The sequence below is a fragment of the Marmota monax genome, unplaced genomic scaffold, assembly GCF_021218885.2.
Source record: "Marmota monax isolate L192 unplaced genomic scaffold, Marmota_monax_Labrador192_F-V1.1 WCK01_AAM20220418_F8-fsc00006, whole genome shotgun sequence".
NCBI classification, from domain to species: Eukaryota; Metazoa; Chordata; class Mammalia; order Rodentia; family Sciuridae; genus Marmota; species Marmota monax.
The window spans coordinates 7,285,923-7,306,397 of NW_026693712.1; the positions used below are offsets into that span (position 1 = coordinate 7,285,923).

A 20,475-nucleotide genomic window follows, 5' to 3' on the forward strand; every position below is an offset into this window, starting at 1 on the left:
GTCCCCAGCTTTCTTAACAGCAGAGGGGTTCACTTAAGACAACACATCATCCAAACTTTGCAGCTATGGTTCCCTTTGGTTCCAAATGTGAACACAAACATCACAGAAGCTTACATAGCTAGGAACAGTCAAAGGTATATTGATTGTGGCTGGGTCAAGGCAATAGGTTGGGGCACTAAATTACTGTAGCATACTATAAAGCAAATTCTTGCCATTCTCCTATTCAGAATGAGCTGACAACCTGAATCTGATTAGGTTTCACTTGAGCTTAAGTCTCTGGGAGTCAAACATGAGAAGAAACAAGATACTGCCTATCACATGTGAGGCTGCCTAGGCAGGGCCAACTCTGCTGTGAGCTCAACAATATTGAGAGAGAAAAATCAAGCAGTGTCTCTCTCCAGGTGACTATTTCCTGTGTTCTAAATTATGGGCTATAACACTGAGATTCTGGCAGCTTTTATATAGACAATTGTGCCCCTCAGATTATTATTTCAGACTGAATGGAGAGACATTAAATGCCATACATTATCTAATTTTGCCATCCTATTTATTTTAATCAGTGCAGCACTGTCTGTCCCATTCAAAAGCTGTGTGTGTGTGTGTGTGTGTGTGTGTGTGTGTGTGTGTGTGTATAAGGGCAGTGTGCTGCTTTGTTTCTTTGTTCCTGTGTGTTGACATGTCATTTTGAGAGTGGCTTCTGAGTGCAGCAGAGACCTGGTTTCAGATGCTAGTCGGAGCATCCTCGGGCTCATTAATAATGGAGGAGTCTGACCGGAGCAGTTTTGCCTGCCTTTGTTTCCACTGTAGATGAAGGGAGACATGGATCTTTCTGTTTTGCCCAATAACAACCATCCTGACAAATTCCTGCAGCTTGACGTGAAGTCTTTAATGAGGAGCCCAGCCCTTCTGCAGGCTAGCCTCGCGAGATTTCCGGGTGGGCATTATCCTGCTGCACAACACTGGCAAAACCTTGTCTACTCACAGGTAAGATCTGGGGGCATATAAATCTGGGGGGCTTGTTTCTTTCTCGTTATTTGACATTTCATTATTTGTGAAAAAGAAGGTTATAGGAAACAGAGTGCAAGGCAGTGTTCTCTCTTCCAACCTTTCTCTAATGTCTTTATAAAATGTGTGAATTCTCCCACCCATTCATTCTCCTCCAATCACTAGCTATTCTGCTTGTCTGCGTTTTAGATTGTGTATAGACCTCATTTTACTCCTTTCCTTAATAATTTTTAAACCAACTGTTATATTTGCAAATAAGGTTGTTAGGGAAATCGACCCTTCCTCTCTTTGCCTTCTGGTGTAGCCTTAGTATAAAGGTTCAGAAGCGTACAATGCAGGGGTTTTCAAGCCTCAGAGGCAGCTGGGGCTAGCTTCTGCCTCAGACTAGATCCCTTCATTTACATGGAGAGCACTCAGCACAACAATGGAAACCTACTGAGAAGAAGGGAAACACGCAGAAATTCTCCATCTTGGATAGGCACACGTCTGTTTCAGATACACTTATTTTCCACAGGTGTCCATGTAGACATGACATACCAATCAAACCTTCAAACTTAATGCAGATCTTATTTATCTTGTTCTTTGTTTGACTCTTTATTCTTTTTGCTGACCAAAAGAGAAGATTTTTCTTCTTTATAGCTTTATAGCTATGATGAATTCCATGTGCTGTAAAAATTATAAAGGCCCTGAATGTTGCACAGCTAATGAAACAGGAATAATCTTTGTTTTAAGAAGTAAAGGCTAATGGGGTTAAGGGTTAGGCAATTTAGAAACAGGAAGAAGCATTTCATTTTAGAACAGATGTGACTGACCTACAAACCCCTGCAAGTCATTAAATCCTTTGGAGTGGTTCAAATTCCCTGAACAGAAATTTGTTTTCTTTCAAGAACAGTTGCTGCTCTTGAGTCCTGGTGTAAAGTGACTCCTTTGTGGTATGTTTGTGGGCTCCTAGGGACATTTATCATGAGATCATTCAAAATCAAGCACACTCAAATGATTATGTAAGTGTTTCCTCCACCTATAAGGGTTCTAATTTATTTCCATTGTAAGGCAGCTGATTATGACAACAGACTTTTTAAATTTTTTTGCATCTATTCTTTTATAATCCTCAAACCCTTTTCACTTTCTACACACACCCATTTTGTTTTGTGTTTTGTTCAAAGTTAAATGGAATAAAATACCTCCTTTATCTTTTTATTGTTTATATCATAGAATAAAATGATTCAAAATTATTTCAGAAGATCGGCACACTGTACCCCCCCCCATTCTATGAAGTTTAGATTAAGAAAATATAACCAACAATTCTTTTGAGGTTGAAGCACATTGATCTAAAATCTTTGGTTTGATACTAGAGTTGCCCTATTTCCTTCATTTGGAAGATCACAGATGAAAACTATTGATTATTGTTCCTAAACCTGAAGGAAATACAAATTTTTAAAAGACACATTCTCCTTTAGGCCCTGTTGAGTCCAAATAGCTATTGAAGGAAAAACCAAGGAGGTGAACTTCTACTTCATGTGCCTCTTTATATATGTTATTGGTTAATTGTAAACTTCAAATAAACATGCTTTAGTTATCCTTTTACCCTAAAAAGAAATGGTAAAAGACTTGTTAAAGGGCTATTACCATTGGAATACTGCCTGGAGTGGGAATAAGTGGTGGTGAAACAAGCACAAATTTGGGTATGGTAATATGAAGTGAAGCAGTGAATCTAATTGTTGCTGGTCAGTTTGTGCCATACCTACCTCAATACCCAAAATACTGGATTTAAAGAGCCATCATATTCCTAAATCCTTTGATGATCTTAAAATCCAGTATCCATATATTTGTTGGATTAAAAAATAAATCTCAAAGAATCGGGCATATGAAAGTCTTAAATAGTTGGAATGACACTTGAAAGAAGACCCTGAATATGCCTGGTGCATTGGGGTATTAGGCCCAGAAAGTGACCCCTGCCAGTTTTAAAATCCTCACCATGGTGGGAAGTCATTAAGCCAATGAGAAGAACTGGAATAGAGAATTAGAAACTTGATTTCTTGTCTCAAATCCACAGTAAGCCAGTATGATGATCCATAATCAGTCCAGGCCTCAGTTTTTTCATTTGCAAAATGAGCACAAGATTTACTTAAAGTGTTTCCTTAAAATTGAGGGTAAATAAAAGGTAAAATAATTGAGAAGCAGTTTTCTGTAAGAGTGGAAGAAATTTTAATAGAAGTGTGTATGTATATATTATTATTTACCTATATCCCAAAATGTATATTGAAGTTATCCTTTCATTAGAATTTAGAACACAGCAGATAAATATAGTACCACTTCCATTATTTTATAGATAGTTTGGTTGGAGATGTTTGTGTGTATGAGTGGGTAAGGAATGTACTCAGTATATCTGTCAAGCTATGTGGCTAACCCCCAAAATAATTTGATAATCACAAGAAAGCCTCACAAATGTCAGTGGTGTCAACTCATTTTTTGGAAATATATTGCTTAGGGGCAGGGTATCTGGGATGCATGGAACATAAAAGGACTTAACCTACAAACTTGCCATCAAATAGGTGTTAATTCAGTGGTTAAAACAGAAACCATGAAGATCTCAAATATCAAGTTGAATTCTGAAATATATATACTGGATTTATGTCAGTGACTTAATTTCTATTTTTTTTTAATTTTACAATCCACTTTCAGAGGAAATTTCCTAAGCCATTTTTTACATGCACCAACACCATATTATATAACATGAAGAACTAAGCACTGTTCTCAGGCAAGTCAGTAACCAGTGACGTTATCAATTTCTGCCTAGGCATATATTCAGGTCTCCCATGTTTTCAAGGAAAACAAATATTATTTGATTTCACTACTATACTCTTTCTAAATACATTCACTAGAGAAGTAAAAAAAAAAAAAAAAAAAAGCTTTACAATAAATTTCACATCAATGCAATGAAAAATGTTTCCTAAAGTCTAATATATCTGGTTGTGAAAATGATTTGGGGCATGTATCTGATGAAAGCACTCAGAATTGTATTCCAAATATTTCTGCCAACTCTATAAAATGAGGTTAAAAAAAAAGGAAAAACTTGCTTAAAATATTTTAAGTAATAAAATGTGTTTTTTTTCAGGTATTGTGATAGGCCTCTTAATTTTTTTTTTCTTCTGATTAGCAGTTGGACTTCCAAATCTTTTCAGACTAATCTCTTTGTTATATCTTTTCCTGCCTTCTGTCACATCAGTTTCAGAACCCAGGAACATTCCAGACTAAACCTGTGAGCTGAAGCCAAAGGCCAAGGGTGAGATACTTCTCTTCCTTAATCTCTAGGTGATGTCATTTACGAAGTTCATTTCATAAAATCCCATTCTTCACTCTGTTTCAGTCCTATAACTCTCTTTTTCTCATTAAATTCTAATGTCTTTCCTTTTTCTCTCACACCCTCTCTCTCCATATTTGTTTTATTTTTTTTTTCTTGGTAGTTGCTGAACACATATATCATGATTTCACTAAGAATGTCTCTATTCTTAGTCTCCTGTTTACTATTTTGAAACAGCCCTGCACATACAAAAGTCTTCAATTTTAAGCTTTTTTAGGGAGATGGTTATGGGAATTTGTAGGTATGCAAATTGCCATCTATAATTAGATCAAAAAGCATAATCAAGTTGCTCATAGTTTTACCTGTGTGTACCAGTAATAACATGATTTATTGAGTTATACTCAATTTATGTAGCTCAAAGAATCCCCAACACAGTTACAAAATTGGCCTTGGATGGTCTGAATTCAGCAACAACAAACCACATTTTTCTTCTCTGCTTCTCTTAAACTAGACCTGAATGTCTTACTCTAAAGACTGCATTGAAGACATCATGCATGTGACAATACTACATTCAGGACTCCAGAACCCTGGTTACCTGTAGTAGCAGTCAGGAGATAAAGTTCTAGAGGACTGGGTGGGGCCACCAAGGATCTGTATGCTTTGTCTAAGATTTTAAATTTTATCCTGAAAATTTGAAGAAATAAGTGAAAATTTCTAAACAAGAAAATCACCGGATTAAATCTGTGTTTCATAAAGATAAGCATTCGAGCAATTTGAAAAACAGAATTACTGTGGTTCCTGGAGAGCAGATATTCATTTTTCTACAAACCCATGCATGAAGTACAAACAAAATGCCTTGCTGGAATTGTGATTATTATTAGGATTACATTGTATATATAGATCAAAATGGGGAAATTGGATATCTTCAGGATCTTGATTCTCTCAATTCACAAACATATCTTTTTATTTATTCTATTCTTCACATAGCTTTCAACTATATCATATAATTTTCCACATAAAAATTTTCTATATAGTTCATTAGATTTATATATAAATAGTAGAGTACTTATTATTCTTGAGAGTAGTCCTTTTAAAATCATATTTTACAGTAATTAGCCATGTATGCCCTTGATTGTTATAAATTAATTTTGAAGACAGGAAATGTGGTAAAGTCCTTATTTTATTTTGCATGTTAATATTCCTGTGTATCATGGTGTCATTTGCTGCTTTGTTTCACTATTTATAAACATATCTCTTTTGTTTCTTTATTTTAATCTTATTGCTTTACTTTGAGCTTTCACTGCAACATTATAGTGATATGATTACTGACATCCTTGTATTAGTTCAAAAACTTAAATAAGTGAGGCACGGGGGTGCACACCTGTAATCCCAGCAATTTGGGAGGCTGAGGCAAGAGGATGAAGAGTTTAAAGCCAGCCTTAGTAACCTTGTGAGACACTTAGCAAGTCAGCAAGACTCTGTCTCTAAATAAAATACAAAAAAGGTCTATTGCATAGTGATTAAGTGCCCTGGAGTTCATTCCTGGTATCAAACAACACCACAACAATAAATAAATAAATAAATACGTACATACATACTTCCAATATTTCACCATTAAGTAAACTGTGTCCTGGACATTTTTGGCCCATTCTTTTAATGAGCTTAAGATAATTCTTCACTCTTCCTAATTTGCTAAGAGAATTCTCTTTAAATATGTTTGAATATTTTCCAAATAGTTTTTGTAACTATTGCAAAACTCTAAATTTTTCCTGTTAATGTATGAATTTCATTAATATTCTACTATTTTACCATATTCCTGGTAAAATACCCTTCTCTATAAATCTGACTGTCCTGATATGTATCATTGGTACGTATTGTAGCATTTTGTGCAGAAGTATTTTATTTATAGTTTTTGCATTTATTTTCAGATAAGAAAATTGGCTTAGAATTTTCTTTTTTTAACTGCCCCTATCACAACTTTATGCCAACCTTATAAAGTGAGCTAGAGAGTATTCTTGTTTTCCTATATTGGGGCTGAATTTAAGAAGGATAGTAGTTATTTGTTTTGAGAAACTGGTTTTAGAACTTGACTGCAAATCTCTTTGTTCTGATGTTATTAAGTTTGTGTGGGGTGGGTGGGGTAGATTTTAAACTATTAATTCAAATTTATATTATCACTAGCTTATTAGTATTTTCTGTTTTCTCAATTAAGATGGGTAAGTTAAGGACTGGGGATGTGGCTCAAGTGCTACTGCACTCACCTGGCATGCACAGGGCGCTGGGTTTGATCCTCAGCACCACATAAAAATAAAATAAAGATATTGTGTCCACTGAAAATTAAAAAAAAATAAATATTAAATCTCTCTCTCTTAAAAAAAAAAAGATGGGTAAGTTAATATTACATAAGAAATTACCTAATCACATGTAAGTTTTTAAAGCTTCTGAGATTACTTAGTGACTTGGGAGACTGAGGCAGAAGGATTTAAGTTTGAGACTAGCCTTGACAAATTAGAAAGACACTGTCTCAAAATAAAAATTAAAAACCAAAAAGGTCTGGGGACATAGGTTAGTAGTAAATCCCCCTGGGTTCAATCCCCAGTACCATTAAAAAAAAAAGGTAGTTAAGATTATTTTCTCTCTCTCTCTTGTTTTTTTTTTTTTTTTTTAGATTTTTTATTGTTACTATTATTTGTATTTGTTTTGTACGTTCTGGGAGTGAAACCCAGGACCTCAAGCATGCTAGGCAAGCACTCTATCCCTGAATATATCTGCAGGCAGGCCCTTATTGTTTGTCTATCTCCACTGTTTCTTCTCATGTTCCCTTTAAGTGTCTAATTCAGTGTCATTTGTGTCAGTATTGATTTTCCTGAGCAGAATCTCTAAAGATTCTTTTAATTTATTGGCCTTTTCAAAAAAAAAATTGTTATGAACATTGTTCATTCTCTGCATTGTATAACTGGAGTTATTCTATTTTATTTCTGCTTCATATTTTTTATTTTGACTGATTTCTTAGACTTACTCTGGGTTTTGTTTGGAAGACTTTAAATGGATGCTTATTAACCTATTCATTTTTCCATTTTTCTTTTATGAAATATAAAAGAATATATACCCATAATATTCCCTCAAAATCCTATTTCAGCTCCATACAACAATTTTGCAATGGACCATTTTTCACTTTCATTCCATCTTAAATTTTAAAATTTCAATTATTGTAACTTTAAAATGCCTTTTAAATGTCTACAAAATTTTGTATTTAAAATTACCTTCTTGATGATTTCCAGATTTATAACTAAATTGTTAGGGTCAAAGGGGATGATCAATATAATATTGAGTATCTATAATTTCTTTTAGAGTCTAACATACTATCAAGTTTTTTGAAATATTTCAGTGTATATTTAAAAATGAAATATTTTCAGTTTTTTAATAGACAAATACATATATGCCACTCTATCAAACCTGTTCATTTATTGTGTAAAGCATCTTTAATAATTGTTTTGTATGCTTGATAAAAATTTCATATATAAAAATAATCATAATTTAGGTTGTGCTTTATAAAAGTTATTTTATTAGATCCATATAAATTTAGAGTTATTATAGTTTACTGGTGATGTCTACTTTTATTCATTTTCTTGCAACTTTGTATCTAACAAAGTGGATTTTGTCTGAAATGACATTATATATTATCATAATAACATATTATTATAAATATTATATAATTATATATTGTATGTCACATATAATAATACAATACATATAGTATGATGTGACTTATAATACATAGAAGGTCCCTTTGCTCATATAATAGATATGTGTGTGTATGTATATATCATATATATATATATATATATATATATATATATATATATATATGTATGTTAATGATTAGGCTAAATTATACCGTGGAAACAGATATATATATATATATATATATATATATATATATATATATATAAATTCTTAATGAATTACCATAGTAAGATGTATCTCTCATTCATACTAGGTATGATGAAGGCGGTAAAGGTGTCCCAAGAGGCTCATTTCCAAGTAGAATTGAAGCCTTCCTTCTTGAAGCTCTATAGTATTGGAATCTCTAGTAGGCCTGTTGATAGGAAAGGGAGAAGATGAACCCCACATCTTGCTTGGGATTTTACAGGTCATGTCAGAGTTTCATTAGTCACATATCATAATCCAACTGCATATATTCTTGAGAAAATGTGTTTACTGATATTGTAGTTAGGGTCTACCATTATCTTATCCTGTTAAATATGTAGACCATGTATTTATATATAATAATAAATAAGATTCCTTATATATATCTTACATATATATTTATCACCTTTTATGTAAATATGTATATGAATACAGTATCATCATTTCCTACATTGAGAATCTTCACCTCCCTTGAGAAGTACCAATCTCAAGGTAAACCAGTCACTATACCTAACAGATGTCCCTTCTATAAACTTACAGTGGTAGAAATAGGATTACTAGAGTAATTTCTTTCTTTCTCAATAGGAATAATGAGAGACATAGTTTCTTCTCTAATTTCATATCTTTCTTTCTTTTTCTTTTCTTTTTTTTTTTTTTTTTTTGGTACTGGGGATTGAACTCGAGGCACTCAACCACTAAACCACATCCCCAGCATTATTTTGTATTTTTTATTTAGAGACAGGTTCTCACTGGGTTTCTAAGGGTGCCACCATGCCTGGCTGTTTCTTGTATTCTGCCAATGCTCTGAGCCTTGTAATAATGTATGTAAATGCTCTGACTACTTACATGTCTCTCTCCTAAAGTTTTAGATTATTACCTGACCACAGGTAATAATTATACCAAATGTTTTCCACTGTATAATATGAATAAACATCATTCCATTTTCCAGTGTCACTTTCGTCCCATTCTACTTCTTGACTGCTAAGCTAATGCCATACAGTTGTGGAATATCAAGCTCTCACTTCCCTGTATCACTGAAGGTAGGCTGTTCTACCCTGTGATGAAAAATAAACCACATTTAGGAGAAACTGGAAGATCAGAAGATGGTTTTTGCAGAATACCATGACCCAGAATATCAAATTGTTTCATTTTATGTTTCTGCCATCTCAGAACCATTGCCTACAAAGTCACCAAAAAAGAAACGGAGAAATAAGAGCAGAAGGAGGAGGAGGAATAGGAGGAAGTGAAGAAAGGAAGCCCAGAATCTTATGGGAGATTTCAGGCACCATCTTGGGAGTGTTCTGTATTGATTTTTTTCTACATGTCATTGGGCCCCATTCTATCTTCAGGACAATCCTATGTACTCAGGAAGGGGAAACAAAATTGGTGAGCTTTTAGCTAGTCACCCCCACACCCAGCTCTCACTGTTTATATTTTCCTAGTATATATTTTACAGTCTTTCACACTCATACTTTCTGAGTCCTTATATTTTAGGTATTTATTTTGTAAATATTACATTATTTAACTTATTTTTTAAAAATCTGATCTGATAACCTCTGTCACTTAACTAGGAAACTTAGTCTGTTCATTTTTAATATGATTATTTTCTTGATATATTTCATCTATATTCTTTGTTTCATTTTTTTAGTCTGCTTAAAGATTGATCAATTTGCCTTTATTTTTTTCTAGTGTTCCATTGATTGAAAAATTATATATTCTTTTTCTATTTTTAGCGATATCTCTATGCTCTCACTGAAATTATTTCCTCATATACCTTAATCAAAATATATGTCTTAAACTTATCACTATCCAGTATTTTCGCTTCTTATTTTAAAACTCACAGATTAGCAAATATTATTTCTTCCATTTTGCAATAAATTTATCAATTTTCTCTCTTTTACTTTTCTCAGAATTCCTTCTTGCATCTTAATGTTTCCTTCTATTACCAAATTTCCTCTTCCTGAACTACACTTTTTAGAGGTTTTTCCCTTAATGGCCTCTTGCTTTCTGTTTTATGAATGCATATGTCTTTCTATCTCAGTCTCTTTATTAAATGACATTTTACTTGCATATTAAAGGTATAATAATTAGCTATATAAAGAACAAATGAACAAAGTAATGGTTTGATCCAGAAAAGTCTAGATAAAGTTTTTAAGTGTCTCTTTCCTTAAGTGTTTTAAAGTTTAATGTACTTCAGAATCTATCTGATTAAAACAATGGAATTGCTCTTGAATTTTCCTCGGGTAAACATATTCTATCTAGAATGTCAAACAAAGTGGAAAGTTAGAGTTGGATTTATACTTTTTTTAATTTTTTTACTGCTATTTAAAAATATTCAAATACAAGTGAATCTCAATTATGACAAGTATTCTTTAAATCTTGCCATATATTTGTTTTGTTTTGTTTTGGTAGTTCCAGAGATTGAACCCAGGGCCTCACACATGCTGGACAGGTGCTCTGTCACTGAACTACATCCCCACCACAGATACACACATGCACACATACACACCCTTTTTTAAAATTTTATTTTGAGACAGGGTCTTAAAGTTGCCCACGCTGGCCTTGTGCTTGCAATCCTTCAGCCTCAGCCTCCCAAGTCACTGGGATTATAGGCATGTACCACCATATCCAGCCTCCATCAGATTCTTTTTTTTTTTTTTAATTTTTTATTGTGGATTGTTCAAAACATTACAAATTACTTGACATATCATATTCCACACTTTGATTCAAGTGGGTTATGAACTCCCACCTTCACCCCATACACAGATTGCAGATTCACATCAGTTACACATCCATTGATTTACAAATTGCCATACTAGTGTCTGTTGTGCTCCGCTGCCTTTCCCATCATCCACCCTCCCCCCTCCCCACCTCTCCCCTCCCCTCCCCTCCTCTCTCTCTACCCCCTCCACTGTATAACCCTGAGGGTCTCCTTCATTACCGTGCAATTTCCCTTCTCTCTCCCTTTCCCTCCCACCTCTCATCCCTGTTAAATGTTAATCTTCTTCTCCTGTTCTTCGTCCCTACTCTGTTCTTAGTTACTTTCCTTATATCAAAGAAGACATTTGGCATTTGTTTTTTAGGGATTGGCTAGCTTCACTTAGCATAATCTGCTCTAATGCCATCCATTTCCCTGTAAATTCTATGATTTTGTCATTTTTTAATGCAGAGTAATACTCCATTGTGTATAAATGCCACATTTTTTTATCCATTCGTCTATTGAAGGGCATCTAGGTTGATTCCACAGTCTTGCTATTGTGAACTGTGCTGCTATGAACATCGATGTAGCAGTGTCCCTGTAGCATGCTCTTTTTAGGTCTTTAGGGAATAGACCAAGAAGGGGAATAGCTGGGTCAAATGGTGGCTCCATTCCCAGCTTTCCAAGAAATCTCCATACTGCTTTCCAAATTGGCTGCAGTTACAGTTTCCCTTGACATGTCTTTCAAACGTGAAGTTGACATTTAGAGGAAAACTAAATGACACCTTAATCTAAGATAAAACTCAAAACTTTCAAGATATATAGTCCAGAAATAGGACTTGAATGTTCTTTTAGAATGTATATGTGTATCTCAGATTATTTTGCTATATTTATATATTAGTTTTTCTAAGTCTATAGACATTCTTATAGTGTGTGTAATTTTTTTTTCACGAGTCCCCAAATTTATTTTCTTCATTATAGAGCTTTCTTATTTAGGAAGCAAGTAACAGTTCAGCAGGCAAGTAACCTAACAAAGCCAATTTGTCAATGTCAGAAGAATTATCCCTCTTCAGAAATGATCAAAGATGTCTAGACTTGAAGGGAAAAAAAATGAGTCAGAATTATGTTAAGCTCAAACAATCTAAATTTCTTATCAAATTGTTATTTGTACAATTCTGAAACATTACTTATGAAGCCATCCATTTTTAAGATAAATGCAAGTCAAAGGTTTATTATTTTATGGCACACTGTGGTGTAAAAGAATATAAATTGACTTTGAGCAGACCAAGAGTCTATTAAAGTCAGAAAGAATCTCCAAGTTGATCTCTAAGTATGTGAAAAATGCATGGATTAAGAGAAGGGAAACTCAACACCAAAGAGAATGTGGAATGGTTTATCTAGATGACTTCTTTTCTTTTGTTAACAGCCATTTCAGAATGAAATTATATATAATACTAGTTTACAACTTCAGCATATATATATATATATATATATATATATATATTCAATGTATATTTAAATATATTAAATATATGCTCTCTCTCTCTCTCTCTCTCTCTCTCTCTCTATATATATATATATATATATATATATATATATATATATATTTTCATGTATTCCAACATGTATCCCAATAGATGCTGAGGACATTAGTATATTGATCATCACAAATATGACTGAGAAGAAATAAATCTTGTCCAATTCTCTCTGTTTATGAAGGTTTCAATATGGGAAATACATTTATTGAAATGGTATTGTCAACTAAGGAAGTGGGTCACCAGTTTTTAAATGGTTTAAGTTATCTGAAAATGAACTTATGTGAGATTTCTTTCCCTTTGTGCTCCATAGTAAATACAGCATTATTCTATCGCTTTTCTGTTTGATCTCAATTTCTATTTAGATAATGAATAATTTTTAATTTAAAAACTTTCTGCCTTCAACGTAAAATTCTGAAAGATAAGAGAGACACAGAAAGGCAGGCATTGTATGATTACACTTATATAAATGACAAAATGAGTCCACATTAACCTCTGCTGTTAGCATTTGGGATGACTGGACCTAGCAAGGGGTAGAGCTGGGAAATGAGTAGGAAATGTGCCACTGACATCCAGCTCCTTGTTCTGGATGTGAAACTGGATTTATTGGGTTTGTGAACATTTATTGAGATACACAGTTATCATATGTGTACTTCTCTAAATCCACATTGTGCTTCATTGAAAATGTGTTTTCTCAAGATCTGAAAGTTAGTATGTGAGCCATCTAGCAGAGGGCTGGTCTGTAGACACATAGAAGAGTACAATGATAAGTTGGACCAGTCCTCAAAGCTGTCTGAAATAGGAGCCAAGAGAGCATTTTTAAATCCAAAGCATATCTATTAAATGTCTTTTAATCTTGAATTTGCTGGATTAATACAACGGTGTTAAATATTAATTTTATCAGTCATGGAATGCAAAATAGAGTGATGCATAATGTCACTAGATCAAAATTCAAGTAAGCTGGGAAAATTGGCTTTGTTCAGAATTCTACCAGATGAATTAAAGAACAGTATTCTATCTCTGTAGTTATAAAATAGCCTTTAAATGAATATTAACTCAGAACAAGATCATATGTAAAGGAAAAAAATTCAATTAATGGTAAGATTCTAAGTCAAAGTAGGTACCACAGCCCTTTCTCATTCATTGGCCTAATCTCTTAGATTTCTAGGCAGAATCAGCAAATTTTCAGGTCCAGTTATCTTAATTGCACTTTCTACCATCAGGAGGCCATTTATTAGAGAAATCTTGTCTCTTTGTCTCTTAACAGAGAGAAAAGAAGAATATTGCTGCTCAGCGAACTAAGAGATCCAGCAGGGAGGGCTCTGTCACTCCTGATAGCCCTCCACCATCCATGTCCTCAGTCATGAAGAATAATCCACTCTATGGGGACTTAAGTATGGAGGAAGCTATGGAAGAAAGAAAAAAGAACCCTTCGTGGACCATTGAGGAATATGATAAACGTTCTCTGCACACAAACCTCTCGGGACATCTGAAGGTATTTAAGACTAAGAAACACCTTCTTCATTTGATGAGGGGGATCAATTAAATAACCCTAGAAGAAAGTATTAGTGAGATGGCAGGCACTCTTTACTAGACACAGAATCTCCATGTTTCAGATTATTTGGGCCTCTGACTTTGCTTTCTCCCTCTTAGTCAAAATCTGTGTTTATTTGTTTTGAGTTTTACACTTTCAGTCATTACTGGCATCTATATAATGTAGAGAGGAAAAAAAAATAATGTGGCATTGAACAAAGATTTTTCTGGGAAGATAAAATGTTTTTGAAAATTAATTGGTAAGATTATCTGTTTTCCCCTAGTTTGTAACCATTTTGTTCATGAACATTTAAGAATTTATTTCCCATCCTGTATTTATTTAAAAATATTTAAGTGCTTTGTCTTAGGTACTGGGCAAGGGAGTTCTTAACAGAGATCATTTCATTTCAAGCTCACCCCATGATTTAAGATTTACATTTTGGTCATTTTCCTGTGTCTCAGTAACAAAACAAAACAAAACAAAAACATTTCAACACAGCAAAAGTATGCAATGAACTCATTCACCCAGTTTAAACCCAACTTAAGTTTTTCTTTCTTTTCTTTTTTTTTTCTCCTCTGATGTCACCCGCAAACAGAAGACCTAGAAATACCTGAAAAGCAGAGAGGGTGGCCCTCTGTTTTCTGAAAGGACTGGATTCCTAACCAGCCTTGGCTTGTCTTCATCTGTCTTGGGCCAATAAAGCCTGACATTTTCCAAGTACCTTTTTGAAAAAATGTGTATCTGTTACCTGATACACATTATACCTTATACCTGAAGTACCAGAGGCCTTTATTTTTTTTTTTCCTTTGAAGGGGACAGTACGTATCCCCTTAAGTTCTACCCACACTTTAAAAATCTCAACTAAGCATTCCTTGATATACTTTGTGGTCCAGAATCTTTGATGTTTCATAAATTACATTATAGAATCTATCTCTTCCTTACAGTAGACCCTTTCCAAGTCATTTCCAAAGCAGATTCTCCCCCACATGTACATGTCTTTTCCTTTTCTTTCTTCTTTAAATCTTGGGTTTCTTAACAGGAGGTTTAAGGCTAGGACTTCTAATCTACTGTTAGAAAAAAAAATGTATTTATTTCCAAATTTCCAAACATTTCTTGACCACATGCTTTTGTTTTTGTCTATTATTTATGTTCATGAGAATGAAATGTAGAGATGGATTTTATGTCCTTGCTCTCAAAAAATTTATTTAACTGAGCAAATTAACAAACACTAACTATAGAACAAGACACAGCAAGATGACTGCAATCATAGTTAGAAGTGCTGGGAAGATTTGGTAGGGGATAAAAATCAGCCCTAATAATAAAAAAAAAAAGACTTCATGACAAAGTTCATTTTTGTTGAGCTTGAAGAATTAAAAATAAATGAGGATAGTTTGCATAAGTGGGGAGGCTCTTCTTGCTGGAGCAGCAAGAACAAAGGCAGAAATACAGGAAAGTGAGAGAATGTGTGGAAGTCCAGTTTTGCAAGAGCCACAGTCTATGTAATAGAATGGTGGGGAAAAAGACTAAGAAATAAAGAAAAAAAAATGTTTGAGAGTAGGAGAGATCAGGGATGGGGAACGTTGATGGATGGTTACCTGGTTGCAGCTGGGCAGGAGACGGAAGCTGTGGTGGGCTGTTATTCACAGAAGGTGGATGGCTGCAGATGACAGTTCAGTAGTGTGCATTTCAGAAAGCCAGAAGAAAGATACTTATCACTTTCAATTATGAAGAAATATACATATTGGAGGAGATAGATGTGTTGAACCTGTTTTAAACATTATAATGTTTAATGTATCACTTAAACAACTTTAATTTTTAAAAGTTTCAATGTTAATCTAAGGAAATGGAAGATGATTGGCAATGAAGACTAATTTTTATAAGTTGAACAAGTATGTGAATTATGTTTGGAAAGATCAAACATAAACATAAATGACACATTGTTTTGCTGAAAACAACAATCTGTGCCACACCCTACCAGTCCTCTATGTGTACACGCACACACTCTCCTTCCTCAGGCCTGTTCACGGACCTCATGACACTATTCTACAGCACTAATTTCCTGAGGGAAGCTTCTGGAAGCCATGGCTTCTGTTTATATTAAAATTTCTTCCCATACCTCCATAATTTAACTCCTTTAATTATCGTTCTACCTTCATCTCATATTTAGCAAACAGAGCCCCTAACATATTTTCTGAAACTCTGACACCTTTTATGGGTGGTTAAGGTACCTGAAGCCAGAAGCAGAATTTAAGGAAGGATAGTCTCCATGATGAAAGCTTTTAATGGACAACAGAGGCATGAAACTTGGCACAATGCAGACCTCTGATTAGGACTCAAATAAGATGAAAGATAAGAGTAAGGCAGACAAATATTTTTATATATCAATATCCTTAGGTATGGGTCCTCCAAATTTTATTGTAGTATTTGAGCATTTCTAAGACTAAGAAGTTCAAACTCATACCACTGTGATGGAAGAGCTATAATGTCACTGCCAGATGTATCCCCACTCCCTGCATGCATGCACATTCCTCTAGCCATGCACACAGAAGTCTGAAGCTAGTTCAGTGAACCCTGAGATTGACAGCCGTGGAAGCCGGTGGTGCCACACTCCAGCTGACTTTATGTCCACTGAGACTGGAAAGGCAGGGAGAGGGTGGGCAGCTTGCTTCCTGCCCTTGCAAGCAAAGCATCCAGGAGAGCAATAATGAGGCCTGGAGTGACTTTGTGAAAGCAGCACTTCAGCAATCCTTGTAAATTTATTGCATGCCTACTAGGTGTCAGGCATGGACACTGAATCGGTAGCACTAAAACAGCAGAGGATAAGAAGAAATGTAATTTTTCAAATGTATGGACAGTAGAGTTTGCAGGTGATTTATTAGATGTAGGAGAGCAGGTTCACTTGAAGATGACTCTCTGGGAATGAAAGGAACATGAAGCCAGTGAAACAGAAACACAGAGAACAGGAACCCACATGAGAAAGGAAATACTGGGTCTTTTCTTTAGACGGTCAAATGGTTGTGAAGCTTCTGCAGGGCAGACAAGCTGAAGCTCTCTACAAGGGAGACCAACAGGTTGAAAATCACAGAATGGACTCATGACACTTAATCTTATTCTCTCTCCATGGAAATCAGCTTGTGTGTTTACTGAACAAGCTCACCAAATATGCTTATCCCTGCCGTGCAAACAAAATCAAACCCCTAAGGTTCACCTAAAGCAAGGAATTTTAATTCTATATCAGCTTACTAACCTGATTTATACACACTACTTATAAGGTATAAAAAATACTAAATTGGCTAAAAGATGACAGAAACACTGTTTTTTTTTTTTTCTGAACCTCCAATGTCAGCAATTTAATAAGAAATTGTTCAGGTTCCCTAATGAATTCTGATGCAGATCTATAAATTAGCTGCAGGATCCCTGGTCAGCCAGGAGACTGTAGTGGGCTTCTTTAACATTCAGGGAAGTCAAGCCTCTCTTCCTCGAGCTGTGTCACCTAAGCCTCACCTAGGACAACCTTAATATGGACCTTCAGGATCTCTGACAGTGTCTTGTTGTGCAATTTTAGTCTGTAACACTGACTGATCACTGATTGATGATATTCTCTATGTAATTTTCTTTTAGGAAAATCCCAATGACCTACGATTTTGGTTGGGAGATATGTACACACCGGGTTTTGACACCTTATTGAAAAAAAAGAAGAAGCGTGAAAAGCGATCAAAATTATGTCGCATGGGTCTAATTTTACTCCTTGTTACTTCCATCTTGGTTACCATAGTGACTATCAGCTCTCTTTTCACCTAAAGACATTGCCACAGAGTCCCTTTGAATGTCTTAAAAAGCTTTCTAAACATTTGCAGGAAAACATGTTCATGCCGTATGAATGTATTGTTGACTGTGCAATTCAGTGTAATCGTCCTGTAGAATGTGAACATTGTTTGTGACATGCTGGCTTCTCTGCTTTCTTCTGTGAAACCTGTGTACAAATTCCAGCCTGTGCTTTGTCCTTAGGGAAGCAGGGATTCTGAGGCTCAGATCACAGAAAAGTCACTGTAGTGCAACCAAAATTAATCACTTCAAGAAAGAGTAAAAGAGCATGGGTTGTCAGCAGGTTTGTCTCAATACTCGAGTCATTTTCATCTTGTTTTTTAAAATACGAGTCACCCCTCTCCACCCCATTCTCATGTAGGCACAAAGGAAGTATGAGCCAATCGGTTTTTAAAACAAGGTGGAAGGAGTGGGGGAGATTTTGTTCAAACCTATTCTTGTTTTCCCAGTAATCATTTATAATGACCCTATTTCATGTTACCATTTTAGCAAGACTAAACTTGGACAGGCCATAGTTATTTAGTTAATTACATTTAGATCTAATTGTGTTTATTACTAGATCCAAATGGGCTAGTGTGACCCCTGGTGGCAGTCAGTGAGTGTATGTTTCCAGCCATGGCCTAGGTTATAGGGGCCCTAGAAAAGCAGGAGAACTGCCAAAAGAAGAGGCTTTGAATCCTAACTGTGCCGTTTACTAACTGTTGAGCCTTGAGAAAGATATTCTCTGGGATAATGGGTAACACCATCTCCATAACAGAGCTGCCCTAAAGACTAAATAAGAAATGCAAGTAAGGAGGACTCCTGGCTCCTAGTACCTAGTTGCTTAGTTAGAGGTATGGTCATTACTGATTTGTGCTAGCTAAGTGGCAGCCCCAGTTCACCTTCCATTGCCTGCAGATACTTGGAGACAGGTTCAGGAATCAACTACTTGAGTCACCTTGCTCCCTTCATCCTGCAACACCCTTCCCTAAGTCCCTCATCCTACTCCTTTCTCGAAACAACCCACCCTAATGCTTTCTTGTGTATGAAACAAAAGAAGGAATTTTTCCCTTCCAATTAAATAAAGCTGGCTTTTGTCCTTTGATATTGCCATATTATTTTGTTGTATTTCCTTTAAAGGTAATTAAAATAAAGTCCATTAAAGTGCAGATTTCCTGGACAATAAAATCATTGTGCACAAAGTATTGTCTTATGGTCTTTGTAGTTTCTGATTTCTCATTCCTCCTCTCCTCCATGGTGGGTTATAGGACAATGTAGGACTGAATGACCAGAGAATGGAAGGTTTGGGGCTTCTTTTGAGGACAGGCCCACTCTCACTGGGGGGCACCTCTTTAACACCCCTTGCTTTCACTTCATCTTCAAAGCTGGCCTGCCCAATGTTGACCTCTAAGGAATTCAAAACGCATTCAGGTCTCTTGCTTGCATGGAAAGCATTTGTGCCATATCTGGTTATATGTGGCTGTTCAAGACAACATCCAGGTAAGGCTTGCAAAAGCACCAAGCAGGAGTAACCACAGACGTGTGTGAACGCTGCTTTCCTGAGCTCCTGGCTTGCCCCACCCATCTCACTACCTCACTCTTTTTTCAGCCAAGCACCTAGAATTCTTCCACACTTCCTAGTCCATCTCCACTCTTATTTTTGATAATATCTGTCATTTCTTTCTCAATATTACATTGCTACAAAATCAGTCTTTATTTTTAGCCTTCTGTGTAACAGTGAAATAAAAGTATGGTATTATCCCTCACTGAATTAATGTTGTGCGTCTACACATGCCATAAAATCATAAATGGAGTGTGTCCCTGGCTACGCTCAAAACCATACTGTGAATGGAGTTCTGATTGCTTCTTCAGTATGGGCCCGAGCAGAAAAAGCATAAGGTCATGGAAAGTACAGAATGGTGGCTCTAAACATGCTCGTGTCCAAGTCTGCAACTTCTTGAGTCCCTGGTCCAGATTCAATGAGTAAATGTGTATAAAGCATTTAAATATGACCTTTTCCCAAAAACCCAAATGTCAAATATTTTCTTTGATAGAAGGTGGCTGACTCATAGTGGGATAGGGAGGGGGAGCATGGGAGGAATAGAAGAACTCTAGATAGAGCAGAGGGTTGGGAGGGAAAGGGAAGGGGCATAGGGTAATTAATGATGGTGGAATGTGATAATCACTTTTATCCAAAGTACGTATATGAAGAATTGGTGTGAATATACTTTGTATACAACCAGAGATATGAAAAATTGTGCTTTATATATTTAATAAGAATTGTAATGCATTCCACTATTATATATAAATAAAAATAAAAAACAAAAAATATGACCTTAGGCACATGCTAAATAGTCAACAAATAACAATATTATCTTCAACAGTATTTTAGCCACTTTTTTTCTAAGGTGGGACAAGAAAATCTGAGTTCCATAAATGCTTAAGTAATAATAATTTAGTCATAAATAATAATTTTCACAGATTCTTTGGAAGACATGCCCCAACACTTTTGTTTCTTTGCTTTTGTGTTGCTTTATTTTTGTATACAAGGTTTGTGTGCAAATACCTAAAACCAAATTTCATATTATAAATTTTCTAGAGAAAAACAAATTCCAATTTTGCACACTGTCTTAAAATACTTTCAGATTTAACAGAAAGATTGAAAAAA

The 20,475-nt window shown here is 35.1% G+C and overlaps 1 protein-coding gene across 1 annotated transcript; it reads left to right on the top strand.

Annotated features, from left to right (window-relative positions):
* Positions 1–747: 747 nt before the first annotated feature.
* Positions 748–19,000, top strand: Minar2 (membrane integral NOTCH2 associated receptor 2). Its single transcript, XM_046460463.2, has 3 exons — positions 748–984; positions 13,737–13,964; positions 17,625–19,000. Exons 1-3 carry the CDS (start codon positions 808–810, stop codon positions 17,802–17,804), a joined length of 585 nt encoding a protein of 194 aa, XP_046316419.1. The 5' UTR covers positions 748–807; the 3' UTR covers positions 17,805–19,000.
* Positions 19,001–20,475: the final 1,475 nt, after the last annotated feature.

Coding starts and splice junctions, on each gene's coding strand:
- Minar2 (XM_046460463.2), top strand. CDS start 808: ATGAAGGGAGACATGGATCTTTCTGTTTTGCCCAATAACAACCATCCT. Junction 985..13,736: donor AAAACCTTGTCTACTCACAG/GTAAGATCTGGG, acceptor GTCTCTTAACAG/AGAGAAAAGAAGAATATTGC. Junction 13,965..17,624: donor ACCTCTCGGGACATCTGAAG/GTATTTAAGACT, acceptor ATTTTCTTTTAG/GAAAATCCCAATGACCTACG.